The 26,887-nt window shown below is 47.3% G+C and overlaps 1 protein-coding gene across 6 annotated transcripts in view; it reads left to right on the forward strand.

Annotated features, from left to right (window-relative positions):
* LOC119465874 (FYVE, RhoGEF and PH domain-containing protein 2-like) overlaps positions 1-26,887 on the forward strand; it is a 188,275-nt gene that overhangs the window by 43,986 nt on the left and 117,402 nt on the right. For 5 of the 6 annotated variants that reach the window (XR_007463999.1, XM_049657370.1, XM_049657369.1 and 2 more), the window contains exons 4-17: positions 301-797; positions 4,223-4,435; positions 5,830-5,977; positions 7,020-7,255; positions 8,278-8,434; positions 9,432-9,519; positions 9,812-9,862; positions 10,147-10,205; positions 13,064-13,210; positions 14,908-15,092; positions 18,148-18,178; positions 18,975-19,046; positions 20,661-20,798; positions 23,780-23,986. Coding sequence is in view for 5 of the 6 variants with exons in the window: in XM_049657370.1 (XP_049513327.1) it covers positions 301-797; positions 4,223-4,435; positions 5,830-5,977; positions 7,020-7,255; positions 8,278-8,434; positions 9,432-9,519; positions 9,812-9,862; positions 10,147-10,205; positions 13,064-13,210; positions 14,908-15,092; positions 18,148-18,178; positions 18,975-19,046; positions 20,661-20,798; positions 23,780-23,986 (2,229 nt within the window). In the remaining variant the exon portion in view is untranslated. The remainder of the gene's footprint in view (positions 1-300; positions 798-4,222; positions 4,436-5,829; positions 5,978-7,019; positions 7,256-8,277; positions 8,435-9,431; positions 9,520-9,811; positions 9,863-10,146; positions 10,206-13,063; positions 13,211-14,907; positions 15,093-18,147; positions 18,179-18,974; positions 19,047-20,660; positions 20,799-23,779; positions 23,987-26,887) is intronic. The other variant, XM_049657371.1, reaches the window with a different exon arrangement.

Genomic DNA, 26,887 nt, shown 5'->3' on the forward strand with positions numbered 1-26,887 from the left:
CACACACACACACACACACACACACACACACACACACACACACACACACACCACACACACACACACACACACACACACACACACACACACCACACACACACAACACACACACACACACACACACACACACATGCGCGCGCGCCCGCACGAAAGAAAGCAAGCAAGAAAGAAAGAAATGAAACGCTCATAGTTAAGCACTAACTCTACAATAGTAAGTATGCTAGATCAACTACCCCGACAATCACTTCTCAATGGCAGTGGTGAAGTCCTCTTTCGTCGCGTTCTTCCCAATCCGATCAGGGCATTGCCAGCGCCAGCGGCGCCGTCGACGTCCCGGACGGCGTTGACGCGTCGGAAGCCATCGCGGCAGAAGGCGCCGCGACGAGCGAACGCGGCGGCGCGCCTTTCGAGGACTTCCTGGAGGAAGCACGCCTGCGCTGCGCCAGCGCCACCGAGGAACAGCTGGCCGACTTCGTCAAGAAGAACCGGGACAGCTTTGCGCGCCTGCTGCGCATCGAGTCCTGCCGGTTGCACGGCGCGACCACCGGCATGGGCGGCGGGGGAGCCCCTGCGGCTGCCGCCTCCTCGTCCGGAGGGGGTCCCAGCAGCGACCGCGACTCGGGCGTCTTCACGGAGCCCGAAGGAGCGGCCGCCAACGGCGTCACCGGCGGCCCCACCGCGTCGTCCAGCGAGGGCGACCTCAGGGAGGCCCTCGGAAGGACTCCCGAACCGGACGCCCTCTCCATGGGCTCGGCGGACTTACGCGCGCTCCTCAGGACTTGCCCGTTCTGGGACAGGTGAGTGAGTGAGTGAGTGAGTGAGTGAGTGAGTGAGTGAGTGAGTGAGTGCTGGTATGCTAATCAAATGTGTTTCGGGTGTACTACCCTACATAGCGGTGGGTGAAAAGGCTTTACAAAAATAGGCAAGGAGCGGACGGGAGAAGCCTGGGTTGCAGGTATGCAGAGAAAGGTGTCGATAAAATTATGCAGCAAACGCTCTTTTTTAAAAGAAATCGCTTTATTCAAGGTCTCTTGGTGTCCGACTGGAGTACGTGCTTCTAAGAGCTGATTAATCGAAGTTGTGTGATCTAATACTCAACTTACTACCAGGTGCGAGGAGGGAAACCCGCTCGTTGCAGCATGCGCTGTGGTCCTTCGCGTTTCTTCGTGTCAACTAATAGGGGCAAAGCGCGCTGTGAAGGTCACGCCACTACGCGGGTTGTAGCTCATTGGGCCCAATGGTGTCACATGGTGACCACGGACAGATGAGGCAGCTGCTGATCAAGCGTCATCAGAATTTCTCCACTCTAATTTTCCCCAGTATCAGCCGCGGATGTATTACATCGTACGTGAGTTCCCACGCTATTGAAGTGTTTAAATATACGTCCCGTCCTATTATGGCTCCAATAGAACCTCACAACATTTAAGAAAGCGCCTATAACGAAGGACATTTCAATTCCCGATGACGTCGCTACAAAAGAGTGCCTGCTGTATACATAAATGATGGCTCGAGGCGTATTCGGTGAAATAAGGGGAAGCAACATCGGGATGCGTAAGTGCGTCTCACTGGGCAAGCTTCACACGCGAAGCTCTATTGCGAGTTGATTGTCCTTGGCGTTCTCTTCGTTAAAAAGTGCTCCTCCTTGAGGTTAGCCTGTAGTGAGGTATAGTCAATAAACTTAAATTTAGCATCCCGGTGACGAAAGACTCCGCGCCGAAAACACGCAGGAAATACGTCAGGCGTACGTGCCTTTAAGTGTAGTGTCTTTTATAACTGAGTATGGTGCTGGTTCGCGCGAGTTGGTAGCATTTCATGACGGCGCGCTTTGGTGCGCATTATAGGGGACGGCGAAAGAAGACGAGACAGACACAAGCTCTAAACCTCCAGCTAGAATTTTTGATTAGGGAACAGGGTGAAAATTTTACAAACAGACGAGGTATGGACGTGCACCTGGTTGGCACCGAGAAACAAGAACACAACAGAGAACCTTTAAGCCAATCTGTTCATTTGGGAGGGCGTTGACACGTGGGGCAGCGCGCTGTGTGCCCGTCTCGTCTACTGTCACCGTCCCCCAGTTTTGCGTGCTAAAGCAATTATATGGACACTCCAGGCGCAATTCTGCCGTCGCCTTCACCGCGAGGTGCCGTGTAAAGTATAAGGGCGATCAAATCGTCGCCGTGCGCCGTATGCTGCATGTGCGAGTGAAAGCGTGCGAGGGTGAGCCGGCGATCGCGGCTCAATCTCGCGCACACAAGGGAAGAAAGCGGGGAGCAAGCGCGCCGTCTTCCGTCGCGCGCACGGCTCCGGAAGGAGGTGGGGTGAGGTTACTCCGGGCCGCTGTATCTTGAAAGCGATCTGCCACAGAGAGAGTCCGCCGCGTTCTGTGTGTTCGCGGCTTAGTTCGCATTGAAGCGAGAGGCAGCACGAAGGTCAATTCGCTTGTTGCTGCCACCGCGCTTCCTCACTCCAGCGTTTTGACAGCGAGTTTCCTTGGTCATCGAGTGAGATGTGTTCATGTTTGCTTGTGCGTGCGTGACACCATGCTCATTAATTTAGTTAGTATGCCTATGTTTACAAGGTTATACGGCCGACAAAACTAATATCCTTACCAATTTGCTATCGCAATCGATGCTTCCCCTCTCGGGCGAAACTGCGACTTTTTAAAATTCAATTTCTTTTAAGTGTGCCTTGTGCATTTTTTCCCGTAAGAGTTGGGCATAACATGTACAACAGGGGAATTACAGCGCGATAGGGAACGAATGACCTGAGAAACAGAACACAAGGATTGCTGCCTCCAGCTGATTGATTGACATGGAGCGCACTTATAAGCATTTGTCGTAGACGAGGGAAAAAAGGAAATCAAACACTACAAACCCTAGAAGCTTTACGCACACGCAGAAAAGCAATTTCTTTGTCTATTAGGGAGAAGATTGGACTGATCACAAATTGCTCTCCGATTCAGTCAACCATATCTGCTTAATGTATCCCTCTGGCAAGTTTATCCTTCGCCCTACCCTTAATGCTGTGCTTGTCATACGCGGGAACACAGCCACACAGCGTGCAATGATAGCATAAGTTTCCTTGCTTATGCTTGTGAATTTTTGCCTGTATTCACGAAAAGCTCCTACGATAGACTTGTTCGTAAGACAAAATTTCAGCCAATCGCGATGTTGGACATATTACTTGCCAAGGCAGTCAGCCAATAGCATAGATAACTTACAAATTCAAATGTTTGTGAATTCATTCCCTTGTGTTCACACACCTTCCCCGTCTTGTCCCCATATACTTTCTCACGGGCCAAAGGCATTCGAGCAAAACACACTGTTTTTTGCGTTCCTTAGCATATCCTAATTAATTTACGAGATTTCGGCCACCGATTATGCACAGTTCGGACAGCTTTTCTAGCGCCGAAAAGACGGCACGAACATTTGCTCTCTGCACAATTTTCATCAAATTGTGAGATCTCCAATGAATGTAAGGAATGTCAGCGGCTTTTTGCTATTCCGTTTGAGGTTGACCGCGTGATTTTTCCCAGCTACGCTTTTTACTAAGCAGGCTCTCAGGAACTGAGGAACTGATACTGGGATAGGCAGCTTCTGTTAGGCGGTGACACTACTTGTCGAGGATATCTGCATGTGGTGGGTGTAAGACCTTTTTAGGGCATTTGCAAAGCATTTATTTGTCAGATTCATTTGTTTAGCTTAGAATCTGTGGAGTCATAGGCTTGTTGAACCATATGACTAGCATCGTATGGGTGGTTGTTAAGGTTAGCCTCAGATCAAAGAATCTAATGCTATCTTCGCACAATCCATGCGTGATTTCTGGTGGTCTCAAATATTCCTTAAAAGTTGTACAAATATGATTGACACCTGTACCTAACGTTGCATCTCGTTATCACCCTCACGTTCGGCGTGGCAGGAGAGTTCACGAGGTAGTGAGATCCGGGAACCCGAAAGCGGGTCGTTTGCGGTGGTCTAGGCTTAGAGAGACCAGCCATAGTGGTCCTCTCCACCCACGAGTATTTAATAACGCGATGGACGTACCTCGCTTCACGTTCCCTGAAAAAGCGGGGACCCGGATGTGACCTACATATTGCACCACCTTCGGAACCGCCACCACCTGCTAACTACCATCCACTGCTGCCAATGTTGCTACTAATGCCTACAGTGCGCTTCGCATAGCTGACCGCTTAAGCAGGCGCCGTCGTTCCCTTTATTCCCAGGGCCAGCGGTGCTTTCCTGAGCGACGCCGTGTCCGAGCCCCAGCTGAGGCCCAAACCCCCACGTCCATTCTCCGAGTTCCCGGCACCGCTACAGGTCACTGCATGCAGCGCGACGAGTGCTTTCGGCGGCATTCCCAGCCGGATGAGTTCCTCGTTCCATTTCACCACCACCAGGACGCACTTCGAATACTGCGGGGAGACCAACACATTCAGGTGAGACATGTCACACTTCTGAGTAAGCCCAGCTTACTTCGGGCTGCTGTGCTGCTTTGGGAACAGTCTTTTCAATCGATATAGCAAGGTATATTCAGACCAGTTGACTAAGCTTCTCGTGTGTCGTTAGTGCCTCAGAGATCTGCGCGCAGACTGCTTTTTGCTTGGGATAAGAAGTTATATTTAATGTTTCCACTGGTTCGGGTTATTTTGTCTGAAGCCTGTTGTGGGTCGTGTGCCTAATCACCATCGCCCCCCTCCAGAAAGATGAAGGTGGGATAAATAAGAGTCGTTGCAGAATGCCGAGTTGTTTAACTGCTAAAATAAAATTGGGCACAAACCATCGGAGAGTGACTGGCAGTCAAGCGACAGCTTCCCCGTAGGCCTGCCAAGATATGCTGCTGAGAACACTTATTGATTAGCTCTATTAGTTCGTGCAATGAGGTGTGTGGGTGCGCGGGACGTACGATACAAACTACAATAGAAAAAAAAAGCGGCCCACCGAGTGACAACCTTCTAGCATACTGTCTCTGAAGTCGGCCAAGTTTACTCAGTCGGAGAGATATCCATGCTAGGTTAGGGGAAGAACCAAGGAAGGCTTCGATTTAAGAACTTGGTGTTGATCAATTGCTTCTTCGCTGCCCGACAGCTCACTGCGTGGAAAGTTACTGCTACTTATACAAATCCCCTTAGTAACCCCGATGAAAACTTACAGCGGCAACCTTCTACAACTTTTAATGCGAAGCATTTTTCTTCTTCGAGTCCAGCCATATTTTTGGCAGCCGAGCTCACCTCGGCGTTTTCTTGGGTCAGTCCCGGCAATAGACCAGTCTAAAATTATTTGCCACCCGAATGACCAGCGAAGGCTGGTGTACCGGGAGAAGACGACGGCTGGGTGCCAAGGCTTCTTGGACTAAGGAAGGCCTATCCGCATGGGACGACAACAACAACCATCGGGTCAATGAAAATTTATTCGTCATAATCACAGGGGCGACTGGATATATGCATTTGTACCACATGGTATGTGACCCTGGTGCGTCTTGGTATGTGCACTGGGCAGTTGCACTGGTTATGTGCACTGTATTTTAGTCAGCTTTGAATACTATATCTTGCCGTTACGAACATTGTCTTGTTTGAAGTACAAAAACTATATAGCGCATAATGTCTACGCAACTGTTCGCTACACAACACTTACATTACTCATAAAACATTTTTTTTACAAATCGTGAATGATTCCCATATGTAGACAGCAACTACAGTTGAGTCTGTCATTTTTTTTTTACCATGAATAAATGTGTGCCGACGGGTAAAAACCCTCGAGCAAGGATAGTCTAGCTTGTCACGTACGGGTAGCGAAGAAAAGTAAAAGGAACGCACTTCCCGTCACCCTTCAGGTTCCGGAACCAGGAGGTGAGCGCGAGCCTTGAGAGCAGCTACGAGAGCTTGTCCGAGAGCGAGGACGAGGAGGAGTCCCCGGATGATGACGAGCACGACCGCTTGGCGGCGACGACCGCCGCTCGCAGCCCGACTGTGCAGTCAGAGGTGAGCACACAATGGACGACGCACTTACAAGGCAATGTACGGGGCCTGGCGATTCGAGTTTTATTTCCTACAAAGAACCTGTCTTCATCACGCGAACACCATTTTTTTTCTTTTGTTCCTTTTGTCCCTTTCGTTTTGCCATAGTTTTGAAATCCTATTAACGCCAACTAGGTATAAATTTCTGACGTTAAAACGTCATACCACGAAGTGGCTGAGTGTCCTTGCGCTCGCAGACGTAGTTTTGAAACAACGAGAACGCTACATTGCTGTTTCCACTCCAAAGCAGGTTTATGATATTCTATCGTCGCGTCTGTAAGTAAACTCACAGATTGTTTCTCCGCACTAATGAATGCCATCTTTTGTTTCCTTACGTAAACTTAGAATTTTGCAAGCGTTTAAGGCAGCTCCTTTTTTCTAACCCGCCGATTTTGAACCCAAAAGCTTTTCAGTATTATCTGTAGTCTCCCTTCCCAAATAATATATTCGCCGCCAAGGTTTGCCGATGCCCATTCTTGCTAACTACTTTGGCGTATGAACTGCGTTGATAATACGGGCCGCTAAGGGCATGTGATGATCGAAAGATGCTGCAAGCCATGCCTGCCTGCCCCCACAATGTACTCACCGTCTATTACACTTGCCAGTCGCTGGTATGGTGGCGCTACCGCTCCTTGACCGCCCTTGACGACGCGTGCCACCTGACGCCGACGCGAGAACGTACACCGAAGCTACCTCATCTTCGGGGCTTTAGGAGAATAGAAAACGGCAGTTGGATTATTTAGGACAGCGTAACCGTATTACTGTCACCGTCCCAACTTCGTGCCCTCTGGCTGAATCGCACAGCTCCTGCAAGCGTTAGCTAGCAGGTGCAAGTTGGCAGTGGCGACTCGTTCGGCGACGCTAGCGTGGCTAGACGTGTGGTGACCCGTACGATGATGATCACGTTCGTAACTCCAGAAAATGAATAAGCCATAAATAAGCACCGAAAGTCATTGAAAGTCATTGACTCATAACTAGGCGCATGCACTTGCGTGTTTACTACAAGCCCGCAGGGTCGGCGGCTGGTCGCGTGGCCGAGGAGCTGCTCAGCACGGAGCGAACGTACGTCGACGTGCTCCGGCTGCTGGACCAGAGGCTGGCCTTCCGGTTGGACCAGGAGAACCGCGCCCACTCCATGGTGCCACAGACCACGGTGGCCGCCATCTTTGCGCCGCTCAAGCCGCTCTTCCGGCTTCACCACGACTTCCTCCTGCCCAGGCTACAGGAGAGGCTGGACGCCTGGTGGGTGTGCCCTTCCGCCATTTTGAATCCGTTTTGAAAAGCTGCGACTTCTGGTCCGCTGTTAAGCTGCCACACCCCATTTCCCTTTCCGTATGGAAAAAGCAGAAGAAGAAAGCATTTATTAGTGTTGATGTATTGTCCCCTATCGGCTTAAGAGTGACATATTAATGCGAAAGCATTATAGCCCCCCCCCCCCCCCCCCCGTTACGCAGAAATCCGGCGTCGCCACTGAGCGATCGTGCCAAAAATGGTCGACGGCGCAAACAGTAAACACAGAAGAAAAAACATCGCTTCAAGACGGTGCACAAAGGAAGAACTACAAACACATTAGGCTAACAACTAGATGTTTATTATCTTGCTGAGCATTTTATACAGGGAACTGCGGCAATACCATCAAGACCATAAAAAGAAAACACACAAGCGATGACAGGCGAAACTTTCCTTCCAACGCATTCTTGTTACAATGCAGTAGATAGAAATTCTATTTGTTTCTGGGACAGATTTAGAGACGGGATGCTGACGCAATCAACACTTGAGCGGTTAATCTTGAAAGCCTCTAAGATTACCTTGTACATTCAGGGTGTCCATGCACTGCCCCACTTAGCGAAAGCATAGGCGTAAATCCACACTGCCGACAATGCAAGGCCAGATTTTCACACATTGCGAGTTTTTTTACATTGTTGTTATGCTCTCTTAGCCTATCGTTGATAGGCTGCCTGACATATCGTTTACGACATGTGAATGCACTAACTCTTGCACACTGTCAACAAAACGGTTTTTGAGCTTGGTCGTGCAGGCTCGTTGCGTGCGCGTGTATGAATTGACGTTAGTGCGGCGCAGAAAAAAACACGTTAAGGCCCGCAGCCTGACCGATCGTTTTAAGATTGTGTGATACCTGGTGCAGGTAAGGCAGCATAACCACTTTTCTTATAATGTAAATAATAATGGGGGACCTCGATCGCCACAGTAGGCCGCCGAGGACACAGCAGGCTGAAGTGAGACCTCTCTCATGATCTGTGCAGGGACCGTGAACCCCGCATCGGGGACGTGATGAAGGACTTTGCCCCGTTCCTGAAGATGTACGCCGAGTACGTGAAGAACTTCGATCAGTCCGTCCAGCTGCTCGCCTCCTGCTACGCCAAGCACCCGCGCTTCGCGGCCGTCGTTGACGAGATTCACGTGAGTGCGCGCATCGCACCGACACCACGTTGGGAAAGTTCCATGCGAGTGCCCGAAGTTCCGTGTTTCAGTTGCCGCCACGCGTGTAGCTTCTCTTAGCAGTTTCCCATAGCGGTTTCTGAACGCGCTTTTTCCTAGCAATTCCTTATGAACGCGCCACTGGTTCATAAATAGTCCCCGATGGTTTTCTTGAGAGACAGAGAGAGATAATAGGGAGGCTTAGCTTGTCCGGTAATCGGGTAGACGCAGGCGGACTGGGCGTTGGGGCGGAGGCGTAAACGTGAGCGGCCAGTATGGTGCAGCTACCTGCTGGCGCAGAGCTCGAACGGACAAAAACAGCTACTATTGCAGTAACCAAGTAACTTCCCTGCTGATGTAAATTTTCGGCAGCGACACGATTACGCCACTGCCGAAAATTTACACTAGCAGCGAAGTAGAATACACTTAGTCACCACGATATTAGATGTTTTTGTTTGTTTGATATCTGCGCCACCAGGAGGCAGCAACATACAGGCCGCTCAAGTTTACGCCTCTGCCCCAACTTTGACTTTGAGTGCACTTTGATTGCCTATTCCGTGGTTCTAGTAAGTTTCTCTAATGGTTTGCTTGAGTAACCTGAATCTAAAACGGGTGATAATCTGCACAACAGTGCCACTACAGTGGTAAAATACCTGACCTTCTTTAAGTAAACCCCCCCCCCTCCCCCCCCTCCTTCACTTGCCCTCCGTGCTTTGTCTTTCTCGCGTCTGAAAGTGCAGTGTCACTTCTCCGTACAATGATCATCATGCTACTCACATAAATTCCATTCTTTGCGGTCAGGTAGATAAGCAAATTTAACTTCTTTTTTGTTGCGTGCACTGAAGATTGTCCCGTTCGGCTGTACGTGAAGGGGTGCTGGTCGATATTACTTCTTCTCTCCAGTAACCCGTATGTCTGCCTATGCCCGTGTATTCTTTTTCGTTTTTTTCGTGAAATTTTGCGTCTCATTGCTCCGTAGGCGATGCCTGAATGCAAAAGCCTCACAGTGCAGCACCACATGCTCACACCTGTACAGCGAGTGCCCCGGTATCAACTGCTGCTCAAAGGTAAGCGCACAGTGCTATCTCAGTGGTGTCATGGGTCGTATTGGGTTCTGCATGTTATAAGCTATATTGTGCTCTTCGCCTAGGTTTTTGTTGTGCAGAAGCTTAGACTACTCGCTCAGCTTGCTTAGAGGCGTCATGCGTTTTTTTTTCGATTGTGTCCTCGATTGGCGAGCTGTTAAAGTTAGAATTTCTACGCAGAATAAGTAAACACGAACAATCAGGTGCGCTTTTGCTGTACGTATATGTCTGCCTCGGACATTTTAAAATATGTGCTCTCGCTTCTATTTCCTAGAGTACCTGAAGAAACTGCCGGATGGCTCTCCCGACAAAGACGACACGGAAAGTAAGTGAACAAAGCTACATAAGTGGTTCTGATGCCAATAGCTGTATTGTAAAGTCCTGAATGTACTGTAAGTCTGGAGAAGATAAAAAAAGAAAGAGAAAGACAAATAAGCTTGTTGCGTGTGTTGAATTCTTTTACCTTGATTTATCCAAAAGATATTCGTCGTATAACCACGAAGGCTAAATGACTATACAACAGTATAATGACATATTCAGAGATTTGTGCAGTTAGCGGAGCTTTCTTTGGATTGCTGTGCAATCGTTGTCGCCTTTAATTCTTTGTAGGAGCATTGGAGCTGGTGTCCAAGGCTGCCGACCACGCCAACCAGGCCATGAAAAAGATTGTAAGCGTACTTTTATTTATTGTAACCGGCGTCTCTTTGAAGCACGGGCTAAACAAAACGAGATCGTCCTGCTGCGAACATTCCTCTCTCATAGCAGCCGTGTAGGCTACATTGTGCATTCTAGGACTATTAAGATTCATTTAATCTCAACACCGTTTTAGAAACTTATTACATAACTTCATAGCAGGACAATTGCCGTTTTTTTTTCCCCGTTACTGTTGCTGTTAGGCTGCATCTGCAATATCTTACGACGAACGAGATAAAAAAAAAAAAAAACATCAAGTGACAGTATTTTCTGACACTCTCGGTATTGCCTTGCAAGGGGTAGAAGGGATTGATCCAGGAACCCGAAAGCGTTGCACACTCGGCAAGCCGAAGCTCTAGGTTCCGTGAAATGTGACGTAGCTCTAAGATTATAACTTTAGCTTCTTTATTTCAAAGTTCTGCCTCAACGCGAAGCGCCGCCACGGAGCTCCACGCTGCAAGGCCGATCTAAATCAGTGTTGCTCGCTAGTTCAGAGCCTGCGTGTACGTTCAAGAGTCCTTGTGCGCTGATTGGTGAACGGTCACGATGCCACACAGTCACTCCGATTGTCCGTGTCCCAGTAGTTCACAGAGCCGGAATTGTCTTGTGCCTCTGGTTCGTTGTCTGGGACCTACGGACAAAAAGCAACCTTCATGCAGGCGCTACCACAGTGAGGGATCATGAATCAACTTGAATGAAAGCGCGGGCGCTGGGGCGTTGAAGGTTGAGTCTGAGCGCTCGACGCAGAAATAGCGCTGACTGCAGCAGCGCTCCCTGGTGTCTGCGGAGGCGATACACAGAGAGATACGCGGTTGGCGGAAGCTTCGTGGAACACAGAGACGGAACATAAAGACGACATGAGCTATAATTGCTCAGCGCTAAAATAGCTCAAGGTCGCCAAGGTCGGCATAACAGAACGGGTCTTGTTTTCTACGTGTGTTAAAGGAACAGGAGGTACGGATAGCTTGCCTTTTGTGAATGAATGCATGTGTTCCCACTTCCGGAGTTGGTGGAGTCGTTTCAAGACACGAGCCAGTCTAGAAAGGAACAAATATTCATTGTGGGCGTAGCAACTGTCTACATGTATGCATGTTGTTCTTAAACTATAAACATATGAGTGTACAAAACTAAATGTGCAACTGTACGACCGGCTTGAATGCTAACGAGTAGCCCGCGCCGTATTTAGGCGCCAACATACCCTTCGATATATCGTGTCAATATATCATTCCAAATTGGTAATTGGGTGGTCTGGTGCGAAAAGCAGCAGCGGTACAAGTTTCCTGGATACAAGGAACCTGCATGAATAACTGCTCGAAGTATGTAACTTACCTTTACTATACAAACAAAAAGGAATCGCTTCCACTAACACGCACACATTTCCGCATGTGAAACTGGGCACTCTGGAGAGGAAAGCAGCGACGCAAATTTTGTGAAATTCCTTGAATAATTAATTGTTTAAAGTTTAAAGCCACGTTTTGTTTAGCAAGCAACCAATCAGTTCGTATTGAATCGCACTAACAAATACCTGATTTGCCTCGTGATGATATCTGAACAAGAAGTTAATGCATACATGAACCGCATTTCCCTATCCTTCTAAAACATATCCACGTTTGCATGCTTCTCCGTCAAACGACGTTGGAGTGTGAATGGTGAGCCGTATTAGTAGACGTGGATTGGAAAACGCGCATTATGTTGCGCTTCGTGTCAAGTTCCTTGTGATACCGGGTGCATTTATGTTACTATATGAACTGTGCCAGCATTCAGGCCGCTACTGCGTATTATAAATGGCGCTCGGGCAGAGCAGTTGACGGCAACTTTTGCAAGACTTGGTGTGCCTGTAACAAGCAACACCCCTTCTCCTACCCTCATCTTTGCAAAATTTTAACACACATTTTGACTGCAGGGTCACTTGTGCGCAACAACAAAACACATTTCCTGCCCCTGTACGATCATCGCTATGGTTGCCCTCATCACAAAGACGTAGATGATACGATTGAAAATGTGAAAATATAGAAATATGATACTCATCGCAAAATGCTTTCGGCGAAACTACGTGCTTTCGGTAGGCGACCGCTATTATTAGGACCTATCTCGGGTCTCTATCAGACATATTTCCGCCGATCAGAAAAGTGTTGCACGCACAATGCTTCCATGTCCAAGCCCAAGAGGTGGCACCCTTTGGATTAAAAATGTGGTCGCATGCGGCGGAAGCGTTTGTCGGAACCGGAAACACGTCATAGACGCCAGGTTTTAGATACCTCCTAAAGCACACTTTCTGGAAGAATCACTTTTACATAAACGTTACTAAATCTGATTAGGGTGCCAGTTCTGTCGTTATTTTTATTCTTTCGAATTATTCTGAAATTACTCTTATGCTTGTGTTTGTGGCTTGGGCGTTAGGGCTGGCGAGTGTTGTGCACATGGAACTCAAGAGGGTCCTCATTTATATGTGCCCAGGAACACTTATATTTTGTGAACTTTCAAGAATAATTTGTTTTGTACGTGCGATACCGTCATTGTGTTTTTAACTGTTGTTTCTGCTATGATCATCGTTTTGAGCACATAAGGTCACTGAATAGGAGTAGCCGGTGCCATCCTACGAGCACCACCTGTTTGTGCGCAATTAGGAAATAAATGCAACGATCAATCACTTTACCGATATATTTTTTCTTATCTTGACTTTCCTTCCAAAAAAAACTAAACAAAAACAAAATGTCCGTTCGTGCTCAGGCGCATTTCTGGGATCTCGTTGTAAGCGCGTTCAGACGTTTGACTACGCTGTTACTGCGTCGTAGATCTAGGTGTAACGACAAAAGTGGACGTTTTTTGTCAGGATCAGTTCAAGCAGCTGCTGGAGATCCAGGAGTTGGTGGGCGGCGCCGTCGACCTGGTGAGCCCGACGAGGGAGTTGCTGCGCCAGGGAAAGGTGACGAAGATCAGCGCTCGCTCCGGCGACCACTTCGAGCGGTACCTCTTCGTGGTGAGCGAACATTCGCCAACACGCACACACTCATGGAGGATACTGACACGTCAAATAGCAGTCATTAGATTTTAGGGATAGGTTTTCTGCCCACTTGTACCACGCGTGTAACACAGATATTTCGTATCTCCCTAATCATAACAAAAATTCGACCTAAAACGGCTTCCGTATAGTGTCAGGCGTAGTCTTTAGAGCTTGTTCTGACGGGTCTGGATCGTCATGGATCATCAGTGAATACACGAAAAAAAAAGATCCAGTTTTGCTCAAAAGGTCAAGCATCGATGACGATAGTAAATTAGAAGACAGCTACACGAAGTAAGGATATTAGTTTTGTCGTCCATATAAAGTTCCAAACATTCGTTTGCTAACTAGATTAACAAGCACGGTGCCACGCGCGCATAGGTAAACATGAACACATCTCGCTCGATGAGCGCGGAAACTCGCTGTCAAAACGCGGCAGTCGTGAAGCGCGGCGGCAGCAGGGAGCGAATGGACCTTCGTGCTACCTCTCACTTCAACGCGTACTAAACGTCGAAATCACAGCCCATACGAAGCTACCAGCACTGGGCGTACATTGTCCACATCGCAGATGGCTGTGATGATGTGGCATGTGCGAGCGCGCACTTTGTCCACCTCACAGATCGCTGTCAAGATACGGCGCCCGCGCGGTCGCGCCTTAAGCAGCAGCCGCAGGCGTAGAACGCCCCACCCCCCTCTCTCCCTCGCCTCCCCGCAGTGCATCGCGCAAAACAGAAGACGGCGCTTCCGCCCCGCCTTTCTCCATCGCGCGCGCGAGATTGAACTGCGATCGTTGGCTGACCCTCGCAAGGTTTCACTCGCACGTATGCGTGCGGCGACAATGTTATCGTGTTTGGACCTTATACGGAGCATCACGGCGACGACAGAAATGCGCTTGGAGTGTCCATATAATTGCTGCCACAATAAAAAGTAATAAGTACCTGTCAGCACATCTACGATTCACACCGCCACGAAAAACGCAGCGGAGAGACAGGACGCCTGCTTACAATACAGTGAATTGTTCCGTGCAGCACCGACAAAGGTCATGCGAGCCAGGGCACGTGAAAGACCGGAAACGCGATTTCGTTCGTCGTGTAACATCGGCACGTGAACAATACAATGGCTTATTTAGGCTTTATTTATTGTCTTTTGTTCTGTTGTGTTGACCTGTTAAGCTGTACGGAAAGCCTCAAATTGAGGAAGCTTCATGAAAGCGAAAAAAAAACAACAAAACTGACATCCACCCCGCAGCTCTGCCCTAAGGCAGGGCTTCTGAGGACCTAGTGAATAAACTTCGTTGTCTTTCTGTCTATCTGTCTGTCTGACATGCACCAGGCTGTATAGTATACGAAACAACAACGTAACCTTGTGGTTTTATTGCGTGGATGGTTGCGTATCCTGATTTATTCGTTGTGGACCAAACTGTAAGGCGCAATGCGCCCGTTTTTGGCGCACAGTAATAAACACTTCAATTCGTTCTCAATAGGACAAGACACTGACCACAAGGTCACGTGTCATGCCATTTCCGTGCTGCGCGATCGTCTGTGCATGCCGTTGATGGCCTAATTGTTGTTTTTTCTACGCTTTGTATGTTCCGTATAACACTGCTACGAAGAATGCATCACCAACTACAGCCCACCCGCAAACATGACTAATTTTCCCTCTTTGCCCTGGCGCAGTTTACCGACATGGTGCTAGTGTGCAGCGTGGTCGGCAGCGGGGCGCGCCTCATTGGCGCCGGTGGGTACCGGGTGCGCGCCAAGCTCGACCTGGACGGCCTGTTGCTGCAGGACGGCGACAACCTCGAGACGCCAAACAGCTTCCACCTGCGGAATGCCGGGCGCTCCATAGAGCTGTGCGCCGGGTATGTTGCAGTTTTTAAAAAGGTCCGGTTTACCTCGGGGCCGCCTCGGACGTTCCCATTGAAGTACACGAAGCTCTCGTTATAACGAAGTCACCGGAAGCACGAATTGACTCCGTTATAATCGGTTCTTGCAGTGAAAAAGACGCGAGAATATTTAAAGCAACGACCGGAAAGAAGAAAAAAGCATTTATTTACATGTTGGCGCGTTTTTTATTGTGGAGCGCTGTTATACGGACACTCCAGGGAAATTTTAGCCAGCATCTTCAGCGTCGCTGTTGCCGTAGAGCTACGCCTATATTTCGGTAGATCTATGCTGTATGTTTATGAATGCCGTATATGCAAGGTAGATTGCGATAATATTCAACCGCGATAATATTCAACCGCCAAGATTGTCCACGTCTTACGTTATTGACTACATAATTTCTCAGAATTTTCAGAATGGCAGCCCGCAAAACAAACGTCATCAAACATAACATTCACAGCTATGGCTTTTATCTGAAACCTTGTCCGACAATTAAATAATAAAAGTGCTAAACAATATCAGTGTTCAAACCTGAAAGTTATGTAATTTTACTGGCCCGGGTCTTTACGGGCAGCGTAGTGGCTCCTGTGCGACGTCATTCCAGGCCCTACACGTCATGTTAGAAGCTCTTAAGGGCGTTAGAAATTTTGGCGCACCCGCGTATGTCGCGTGCGCGTATAGTCCCACCCGCATATAGTTAGAACACCGTCCGAGAAGTTCGAGCGCAACGCTTAACTTTGCTATCGCAGTCACTGCTTGACCCTTCGCAAGGGGACAACTTTTTCACCGCAAGAAGCATGAACTAGCCTAGCTAGAAGTCGCGATACGTTATAAGCGGTATTTCGCTGAAAGCGGAGTATTGTAAATAATTCGTACCCTCCGTATTCTAGAACGATCATGCACTCAGCCCTCCACCTCGACTTGGTGAAGTGTATGGCAGCGCCACCCTTCCGCAGAAGTGGTCACTGCTCTTCATTGACGCTCCGCAGCAATTCTTGAGCAGAGTAGTATCCTTTAGTGCGATAGCAATTTTATTGCGATTGCGAATTTTATATGGACACTTCAAACGGATTTATGCCGTCGCCGTGAGGTTCGGTATAAAGTCCAAGGACGATAAAATCGTCGCCGCGCGCCGTGTGCGCGAGTGAAAGTGCGCGGGGGACGCGCGCTATCACGGAGAGCGAACGCACGGCGGAAAGCAAACGTGACTTCCGTCGCGCGAGAGGCCGTGGGGGTATGGGAGGGAGGGAGGCGGGGCGACGCTGTGCTGCGGCACCAAATGCGTATCTTGCAACCGGGCGCAAGGAGAACTGGCCACTCAATCTCCCACGCGAAAGGAGGAAAGCGGGAAGGCAGCGCGGGAGGGAAGGGGGGGGCAGCTTCTTACTCTGCCAACAACTGCGATTGTACTTTGCCCGACTGCGGCGGTTGCCCGCACCGTCTCTTAAAAGCGATCTCCACACGGCTCTGGCCTTTGTATGAGCTGTGCATTCGCCGCTCAGTTTCCGTTGAAGCGATAGACTGCACGAACCTTCGCTCGCTGCTGCGGCTGCGCTTGCTGCCAGCGTTTTGACAGTGGTTGTCTGCGGTCATTGAGTGTGATCTATTCATGTTTCCTTGTGCGCGCTGATACCACGTTTGTTAATTCAGTTAGTAAGCGAATGTGTGCAAGTTTATGCAGCTGATAAAGCTACTATCGCTACTCCGAATAGCTCTCTACTAATTGGCTATCGCAATTGATGCTTCGCCTTTCGGACGAAACTGCGACATTTTTTCAGTCGGCGGGTGGCGCTGCGCTCAACGCGGTTGGGTTGAGGAACAGCTTCGAGTGGAAGATCGCTTGAGAATACGGGGGATAGTACCACGGAATGAGCACTCCAACAACGCGGTATCTCGTAGAACGTATTATGATAAAGCAAAGCGGTGCTCGATAGTGGCGTCATGACAGTGGCGTAATTCTGCTAACACCCGCGTATGGCTGTCACGTCGGTCGGTTATCTTCACGTCATACACTTATCGTCCCGATGAGCTGCCGACACATGGCTTTTATTGCCTCTCCAGACAGCATTCAAAGAAAAAAAAAAACCATGCAAAACGTATTTGCATGCTGATTTTTCATTTTGCAATTCGTACAAAGCAGAGTTTAATGCTGTTGCGCTTTGAATTATCTGGTCTGAAACGCATGCACTGCAGTCGGGACTACGAGAGACTTCGAATAAAACCATATTGTTATAAGGAGGGGGTTGCGGTGCCCGTGAAACGCAGACATGCTCTCGTTTGAGAACCCGCTGAACCGAGTTCAACAAAATTTGGGTAATCTCGGCGAAAACTAAATTATACCAAATGCTGGAAGTATAAGCTTACCTTTCAGAAGGCTACTTTGTGAGAAGTGTAGCCACCAAGCTTTCACTATTCCTGTGTGTTTGTGTCCTGACTTCTCACTGCCGGGTTTTTAGCACATCCTGATTTATTTGATCAGGATGTCAACAGTTGTCTATATGGAGCATACTAAGTTAGTGTCGCGTTTAGAGCAGCGAATCGATGGTTGTAGCGTTCTGCAGCCGAGCACAAGGTAACGTTTGGTTCGAATCGCTGCTGCGTTCTGATGAAGGTGGAATTCACGAAGGCCTGGGCACCGCGCTTTGGTTGCATATAAAGAACCTCGGATGGTCAAATTTATCCGGAGCCCTCCAATAAGTGATTCTCATAACATCGGCGCTCGCCCCGCCCTCCTTTTGGGAAGCTACAGAAAACGAATCCATCAATCAAACAATCAATAATCGCTCTTTCAGTATGACACGCTACCTCATTCAGAAGAACTTGCGCATGGGTTATTTGTTAATATTTGGTGAAGCCATTGTTTCGTAAATAACAAAAAACACAAGTGCCCGTGGTGTATACTATTTTTAACATATATTTAGCATGCTTTTCTTTGCTTATCGGCTGACGTAAGCTGACGCGCTTTTCAGCATTGCAATCTTCAGCTTCACAACGCCAGACTGAACAGTCGTATTGCCCCATTTCCGCGTGCAGGTCACCCGAGGAGAAGCTGGCGTGGATGCAGGTGAGTCTAACGCCAATGTTACTTTGCGGAAACACCAACGTAGGTTTCATGTTTTTAGGCTTCAGTGTGCATGCTAGAGTACCCCAGGTGGACATAAACCATCCGATGTGCTGCGCTGACTGCGGGGTCTAGAGTTCTGGGGCCCAATGTATGCCGGCACTTGAGCACTGAACAGATAGAGCGTTCAATTATTTGAATGTTTTTTACCATTTCAACGAACGTAGCAATAAATATGTGAAACTGGGTACCAGCGAAATAGCCATTGTTAACATTTAAAGTGTTCCAGACACCCTGTACCTATTATCGGAACATTCTTTGATACACCAGCAACTGTAACCATGTTTAAGTAGTCCCATGTGCTAAACATGGTACCAATTTTGTGATCTTATGTGAAACATTGGTCCATTTCATTATGTGGAACATAGTTGCTAATTTTCTCCCAGTGATAACCGGAACCTAATTAGAACGAGAATAATGATGCAACACCAAATTTTTATAGTTCATGTCAGCAAGGCGAGATCCTCGAAGGTCCACAGCCTGCATCATGTTTTAACCAAGTTTTACTTTCCGTGATTGCTATTACAACATTACGGGATTTTAACACAGATGAGCAATATCCTACCGCGATGTAAGCACTAAACATTGCGCGCACCCACGCGCGATGATCAATGCATGTGCTTCAGCCCTAGCGCACGCGTACTCGAGCGTGAAGCAAGCGCGCCAGGGTTGGGAATCGCACACTGTGCCATTCTAAAGCGTTCTGTAAACTCATTTTTGCTCGCATTGTTTATTGCAGACCCTTGCCAAGGCTGCCCATGACCTCAAGCAGCGAAAGAGTTCCTTGAAAGTTTACCATCAAGGTCAAAAGGTGAAGTTGCACGAAAGTGCGCAATTATTTTCCTTATTTCAGTTATTTTTCCGATTGCGCTAAGCACAGATGTCATGAAGGAAGGATATCAATGTCACCCAAAAATGGCGCGTAGTACACAGTTATGAGGTTGTGTACGAGGTTAATCATGCGACATTCCTAGGTTTGTCGTAGGGATTTTTTTTTCCTTTGACGTCAATATATGGTTCTGCATGACAGATTCTTATCACTCTATTAGGCAGCGAAAAGGCACGCATTCCTATTTTTTTTTCTTATGAAAATTGCAGACTTTACATAGAATCTGCGTAAATTCCGTACTAATTATGCGCAATTAGCAGAATGACATATGCATCGTTTCAGTAGAAGACTTCTTTATTTTTATTACTATTAATATTATTATTTCGCATTTCCAGAAAGTGGTGTTATCGTTTACCTATGTTTAAAAATGTTGCATGTTATAAAATGAGTGCTACTTGTTGCATGCGTAGTTCTTAGTGCTCACTTCATGCAGGTTGGTCACGGTTGACACCCGAAGGGGAAACTATCATCGAGCACCTACGTTCATTCGACGCCACCGACGGTCACGTAAATGATAACTACGGTTCTGGAATATAAAGCTAGCCTGGGATTGGCAGATGGATATACAGATGTTAGTTTCCAGACATATCCGTTTACATGTTACACGTCAATATATGGTTCATGACAGATTCTGCATAAATTCCGACAATTAGCGGAATGACATATGCGTCGTTTCTGTAAAGACTCATTTTTATTACGTTAATATTATTATTTCATTTCCAGAAAGTGGTGTTATCGTTTCCTATGTTTAAAAATATTGCGTTATAAACTATTGTTTACGACACGGTATACGGTACCACGCAGTCACAGATGAATGATTATAGTTTAAAGATGTTACAACAACATGTCGTTAACGCAGTCACCAAGTCGTTAAATATAAAACTCTAGGAGGCAGGACGGATCATTTTACTTGTTTGTGCAACTGTATTGGAACTGCTCATGTGTGTAATTGTACAACCTCCCGCATTTTAGCTATATCGCGTGGAGAACACTATAATATGGTCGTACGTCTTCCTGAAGGGAACATCGCATTAGACGACTCATGCACAGGAGAGTGCCTACTGTACTTGAGAGTACTTGTGCCGGCCTCGCTGATTATCGCCGCTTAAAGGCGTGAAAATGACGCGTACGTGATGGACGCTCGCGCCACATAGTTAAAAATGCGGGAGGCTTTAAATTGAAATATGCATGCCGTGTAATTGTTTTCGTAACTGCCCATATGTAATGGTACTGTATGATTGTTTCTATATTTGCGGTCGTGTTTGTACAACTGAACCATATAACATATTGTCGTGTCACAGCTGGTGCATTTAGTTAAGCTGCGCATGATGCAGCTTGTTTGTCTGGTCCCCTATTTTCGCAGTAACAGCGTGTTGTCTAGGGCGAAAATAAAATTTGTTATTTATTTATTTATTTATTTATTTATTTATTTATTTATTTATTATTTATTTATTTATTTATTTATTTATTTATTTATTTATTTATTTATTTATTTATTTCGTGCGCCTTCGTCTGTCTATACTCGGCATTTCGCAGAGTCCCGAGGGAGCGGAACTGGGTCAGCGTGCTCCCGTACTGGTGCGAGCCGACACCGTGTCCAGGTGCATGCGCTGCTCCGCAGGATTCTCCACGTTCGGTCTGCGATGGAAGCATCACTGCCATGCTTGCGGGATCGTAAGTCGAACTACACCTCTATAGCCTATGCACTTGACCTACGTACTTTCGAGTGCCTGCAAAACCATGTTTGGGTGTTGAAATTTTTTTTTCAGCGCCTGTATGAAAGAAGGGAACGGGAATGGGGAAACGCTGGACGCTGGACGACAGTTTTCTCCTGGCTTGTCCCTTTCCTCTTTTTCCCCCAAAGCGCTGGTCATATTTAAAACGTTACATTTCAAACTATCCAAACTGCCTGCTTTTTTTATTTGTTCAGAAGACCAGGCACACAATTCAAGGGGATTATACGGCAATATTAAAACTGGAAAGGAATCACATCATATGAAGAGATGGCTGTCGGTAAATCTCGGCTAACCAAAGCAGCATCGCTTTATTTGAAGTGCAATAATAAAAAAAGGCAGAAAAGGAGATAAGATATTTTATTATTATTTTCCCGGCTGATTGTGGTGGCGTTACGTTATGTGTGTCTTAGTCACTGAATGTTTCGTGCGTTGCGCCATGTCTTCCTCCCGCCCGTTCACATTCCTTCGGTATATTAGGCCATCTGTAGAATAACTCTACAGCATTTGCATTTCCAGGCAGCTGACTACAACCCACAGAAATCACCAAGCCTGCTATGACGTCATGTCATGTCACCCGAGCCGTATGGTGTTAAGCTTAGTAACACAATTTAGAAAGCTCTTTATAAACTTCTATGGCTGTTGGCGATTGAAAAAAGAATTCAGAAACTCCATTGGAGTTGTATAGGTATACGTAAGCATACCCCCAAATTTCAGTTGGGCCACCCCGAAACTTACGTTGGCGTACCCCCAAATTTACATTGGCCCACCCCTACTATAAGCTCCCCCATGTATTTTCTATGAAGCCCTATGTAACCCTATTTGGATTCTCTGTGATCATTTTTTGTTATATTGTTCCTTATGGCTCATAAAGCTATCACTCATTTACATTTACACTACTATAATGATTAACTGTCTTGATTTAGCAAATTATGCATTTCTGTGCAGAAACAAGGCATTACACTTTTCGCGTGACGGGGCTGGGTTACTCGCCAAAGATTGCTTACGTATTAAAAAAGATGTGTTGGTTGTTTTGGACGTAGGAAAATACTATTGGCTTTCATCTCGGTACCATAGTGTCCTCCGTTATAGTTTGTTCCCCTGTATTTTTACACACATGTTACACACATTTTCATTACATTAACATGTGTTTCAATTGTTTCAAACTGTTCGGCCAAGAGTAAGTACTTCTGTTTCTTTAGAGCAGGTCCTTAGCTACGCTCGTCATGGTCCTGTGGCACTCTGGCTTTGTGCGCAAAGTTGCGGTTTTGATTGATGTCTGATGAAGGCGGCTGTGCTTTGTGTTAACCAGAATTCGGAACTTCTATATTTTGACATTTCGGGGCACCTCGTTTGCGGTCCAGCAAATTTTACTTGATAGACAGATGCTTTAGAAAAAAAGCCAGGGCGATATTCTGGAACTGTAGGCTTCCTGCTGGGATAGCGTTTTAGACATCGGTGCCAATATAGGCTCCTTTACCGTAAGTGCAAGTACCATTAGCAGATATTTGAACGATAACAAGAAAAAAAATCAACCATAACACTAGGTAAATGCGTATCACATTAATACGTCGTGTTTTATTTGTTCGTAGCATAACGCTTAACGTTCTGCGACATCTTAAGTGCCACCCAGATAACAAATCATTCATGTGTTGTGGGGAATCGGTGCTGGCCAGGAGGCACTACGGCAGTTTGAGTTAGAGCCCTACGGCAGTTGGAGTTTGAGCCCTACGGCCGTTTGAACCACCCGGTTGAGAGGACATGAAAATGGCGAAACATTTCAAACGACAACCGACGCGCGCTTGTGTAAACGTTTGCTCTCAGTGAGGTTTCTACAAAAAATTACTAGGGGAAACTCTGGTGCTTTGATCGTTCAGAAAGCATGTGAATGCTGCTTATTACATGGATTTGTCTGATGTTCATGCTTTTGGCTTCAGACATTCTTGTCACTTTGTTTATTACCTTTTATCTGGGGGAAGGGGGGAACATTGTGGTTCAATATTTCGAAGCGATTCAATTGGTTTTATAAACTCAGAGGGCAGTAAGACTCTGGGCACATGCGTACTCAAAATGGTTAGCTTGCAAAGTCACAACACCGTTTGAATTCACAAGGGTGAAGTTATGGCAAATCTACGTGTACTGCGCATCGTTCCCATAATGGATGAACCGTTGTGCTTGAAGCCCCTGTAGACACTAGCGTTAGAGCTTCCTGTGTAATAATTTTTGTAGAAAAATTTATGTTCGCTTTAGCTCGTTACGTTCAGCCAAGTTCTGTACATGGCCGTGCCAATGCCTACTAGACAGCAGGCCTTCGCACTCGGCTTTGTGACGTCAGGCTACTTGGACCAAAATTTCCACTGCCAAGCGTGGCATGATGGAAGCGGTGACGTCACAGTCACCGCCGCTTACTCGGATGCGTCCCCATTAGATTCTATGGCATTCTGACAAAGCATGACGTCACGGATCGAAGTGCACCGGCCTTGTGCTGTTTAGCACGCCGGATTTCTACGCCCAGCCTCATAATGATCATTGCACCTGTACGTGTTTCCTGAGTGCGCGGCGTCGAGTAAATTATAGCGAAAATCTACCGGCATCCGCAAGGTGCCGTCACCAGCATAGCAGGCAAAGCGCACTCTTGCACCTGAAAATGTGCATACGTTATGTGCTCTCTCTCTCTCCTCCCCATCTTTCATTCCCCCTCACCCCGCTCCCATGTGTAGGGTAGCAAACCGGTTGTCCTGAACTGGTTAACCTCCCTGCCTTTCCTTCTCCACTCCTTCCTTCCTTCCTTCTTGCACCTCGTTGCGCATGGTTCTACCAATCACTGGGAACATACTTGCAGAAATTTTCCACTCACTAAGTGGAACAATATGGAGGGTGCCGATTCAATACGCGGTAGTTCATTGAGCGTCTCTCGCGCAGGTTGCGTGCAGCAAATGCGTGTCGCGCAAGGCCCGCCTGCACTACGACGGCGGTCGCGCGGGTCGCGTGTGTGACGCCTGCTATGCGGCCATGACTCCGTTGGGGGACGACGACCAGCAACAGCACTGCCCTCTGCGGGGCTGCGACGAACTGCCTTCGCCCGCTGGTCCGGTTCCTCTGTTCCCGCTGCCCCCGGGACAGCAACAGGTATGAACGTAAACACTGTCACGAAGCGTAAATTGGGGCTTCACTCACGTTTTTCGAAGTACCTGAAATTCTACTAGGTGAAATGCAGAAACGCCCTTGTCCCGTGAATTGCGGGCCCGTTAAATGTCCCCTGGTGGTCAAAATTAATGCCGAGTCCCTCCACTATCACACTAAACATTTTAACACCCTTAATGGTGTTAAAAGAGTTTTTTTCCCGCATTTACACCCCTATGACACCCTTTTAGCACCCATTTTGTTAAAAACACTTTATTATAAGGGTGTATAGCACACATAAGGTGCATGTGAAGTTGTTCAAAGAAGGGTGTTAAATCGACGTTTGAAGGGTGTAGAACACAAGGATGCATGCATAAATCTGGGCATAAGAACGCGTATCCGTACGGGCAATGAGCCATGTGTCCATGCATAGCATTTTTTTCAAGATACTGATGTTACTGGTATGGCGGCCACTCCAAAATGTATTACCCAGAAAAAGTACACACATTCACTAACAATTTCATTAAATATCATTAGACTTAGTGCTCACTGTCATACTACAATGCAATTAGACACGTTTAATACAAACTGCAGTAGTTAAATGAAAACGCGCAACTTGCAAAATTTTGCTGGAATTTTACGGTGGCCTTAGCAGCCCAACAAAAGGTGGCGAACCACGGTGAAATGTCTTTTTAAACGATTCGAGGTAGTAATTAGACACGCAAGCATAAAAATTTGGCTAATTTACTTGTCAACCAACAAAGTCAGATGATCCTGATGACTTACTTGGAGCCCATCATCGATATACTTCATAAATGGTTCTTTGACTGCAAAGAACTGATGCCGCTTATTGCTTCCCTGTAATGAATTCCGGACTATGGAAATATGGGAAACCGAAGCATGTACTCCGGAAGAGCACAACTGTCGCTCCTTTGGCAGACGCGCACAAGTGATGTGAATGCTTGCGCCTCACCGTGGCACGACCGATATGTGAGCGCCCTTATTGAGCCACGATCTCGCTGAAACCTTATGCTGTGACCTGCCATGGTCGCCTTGATCGGGTGCAGCCGGTAATTTGATCGCACCTGTAGAAGCGCGCTCATCGGCTCGTTCACGGTCACGATTTTTGCGCTGCACTCGCAGTGATGCAGCCCAGACATCGTAAAAACAAAAAAGTAACGCTCGACACGAAACGTATTTGCAACTCCCAGCTCACCGCTACAGCTAGAGACCAGAACGAAGTGGCAGCAATCAGGCGGCCACGCCAGCAAGCAAACCTGTCAGAATAAACGAGTAGCGGCAGATAATTTTTTATAGTTCGACTGAGTTCGGCGCAGCGTGATTTACGCGGCTGCGCCCTCCCGAATGAAAAGCGACCGGAACTGATGCTACGGCGCTGTACCGTTGTCTAGACAACCCGGCGCGCGGCAGGGCGGGAAGGCGAAAGCTGCTTCGTTACCTAATTGGCTGTTGCTTCAAGAGATGCATTGTCTCTTTCTTGCCTTTGTCTTGTCTCGCGCTCTGGGAAATAATTTTAAACGTGTGATTGGTTTTATGTGCGGTCTAATCAGAGACGTGGCCCGTGCGTTGTGTATCAATCGTGTCCCACCTCAACGCAAAGCCTTGGCACGCGCTGGATGATGGATCCACGGAGGCAGAGCAGTTGCAACGTGCCCGGTGTCGGCGGTCGATACGGCGTGCCTCGTAATCGAAATAGTGTTTGCCTGAGCTCGTTGGTTGCACATAGCACAAATGGTTTTGAACAGAACGTACTGACACGCACAGAAAGAGACGACGACACACACACAATCAAATCGTGGTTTTGGCACGTAAAACCCCACAATTCAATTCAATTCAAAATCTACCACTCGCTTTTCTTGCGTGAAAGGGCTACAATTAGCAAGTCTACGATGGTTGGGAAACACCAGGTGCTTTAATTTGATGCGAAAGTTGTCTTGAAATACCGGACCTGGCGTAATCGGCATCATTGTGACGTCATGAGACAGGGAATTTTCTGATGTTAACCAATTAGGCTAGGTGTGATGACGCTTCTCATACAAAAATAAAGAGTGCTGCTAGGTTTATTACGACTGTGCTCGAGTGTGACAGCCGTAGCGGTCGCAGGAACGGAGCCGGCCACGTTATCGTCACGTCATGATGCAACCAACACGTGGGTAACGAAACTGAAATCGGTTCTCGGCTTACGCTATGCCTAGGAAGTTATTTAGCACGCCATTGGCGCTTGATAGTCTATTTATCAAGTTTCATAGCGTGTCGGCCTGCGTTTACCACAAGCGTATGAAATTACCAAATGTTATGTCAGTATACTCATTTAACGTAAAGATGAATTTTGCTGTAATTAGCGGCCAATTCCAACATAAGACGTTAAAAGATCGTGTATTGTAGTACTGTGAACATCAAGTATTCAAGAGAAATATAGACTTTTGAGAGATCAAAGAATTTGCAGATTTCGCCGGTTAATGTCTTTCTCTTCAACGCCTTCTTCCTGGCTTATTACGGTATGGTAACCGTAGCGGCAAATATTCTTGAGGGCGAAAAGAGGTGTTATTCAGAATGCTGTCAAATCCCGTCAGGTTTTCGAATTCGCGATCTTGTCATCTCTGGTTTGCTCAGAGGGCTGCTACAGCCTCTCTCATTAGCAAAAATGCCGGTATTAGAAAATATGACACCATGGCGGAATGTTTCATTTTCGCCATCCCATGTGCGGAATTTAATGTCTCTATCGTGCAAAAGTTGTTTATCAGTAGCCGGCAGTTTACGTTGTCCCGTGTACAGTGTACGCGCTTGTCCCTTCACTTGTCCCTTCGAACTACTCTAGCGTACACACTGGTTAGCGAACACATTTCATGTACAATAAAAGATGTAACAGCCTAAAGGAGCCCGTAA

This window comes from Dermacentor silvarum, chromosome 10 (genome assembly GCF_013339745.2).
Source record: "Dermacentor silvarum isolate Dsil-2018 chromosome 10, BIME_Dsil_1.4, whole genome shotgun sequence".
In the NCBI taxonomy this organism is placed as follows: Eukaryota; Metazoa; Arthropoda; class Arachnida; order Ixodida; family Ixodidae; genus Dermacentor; species Dermacentor silvarum.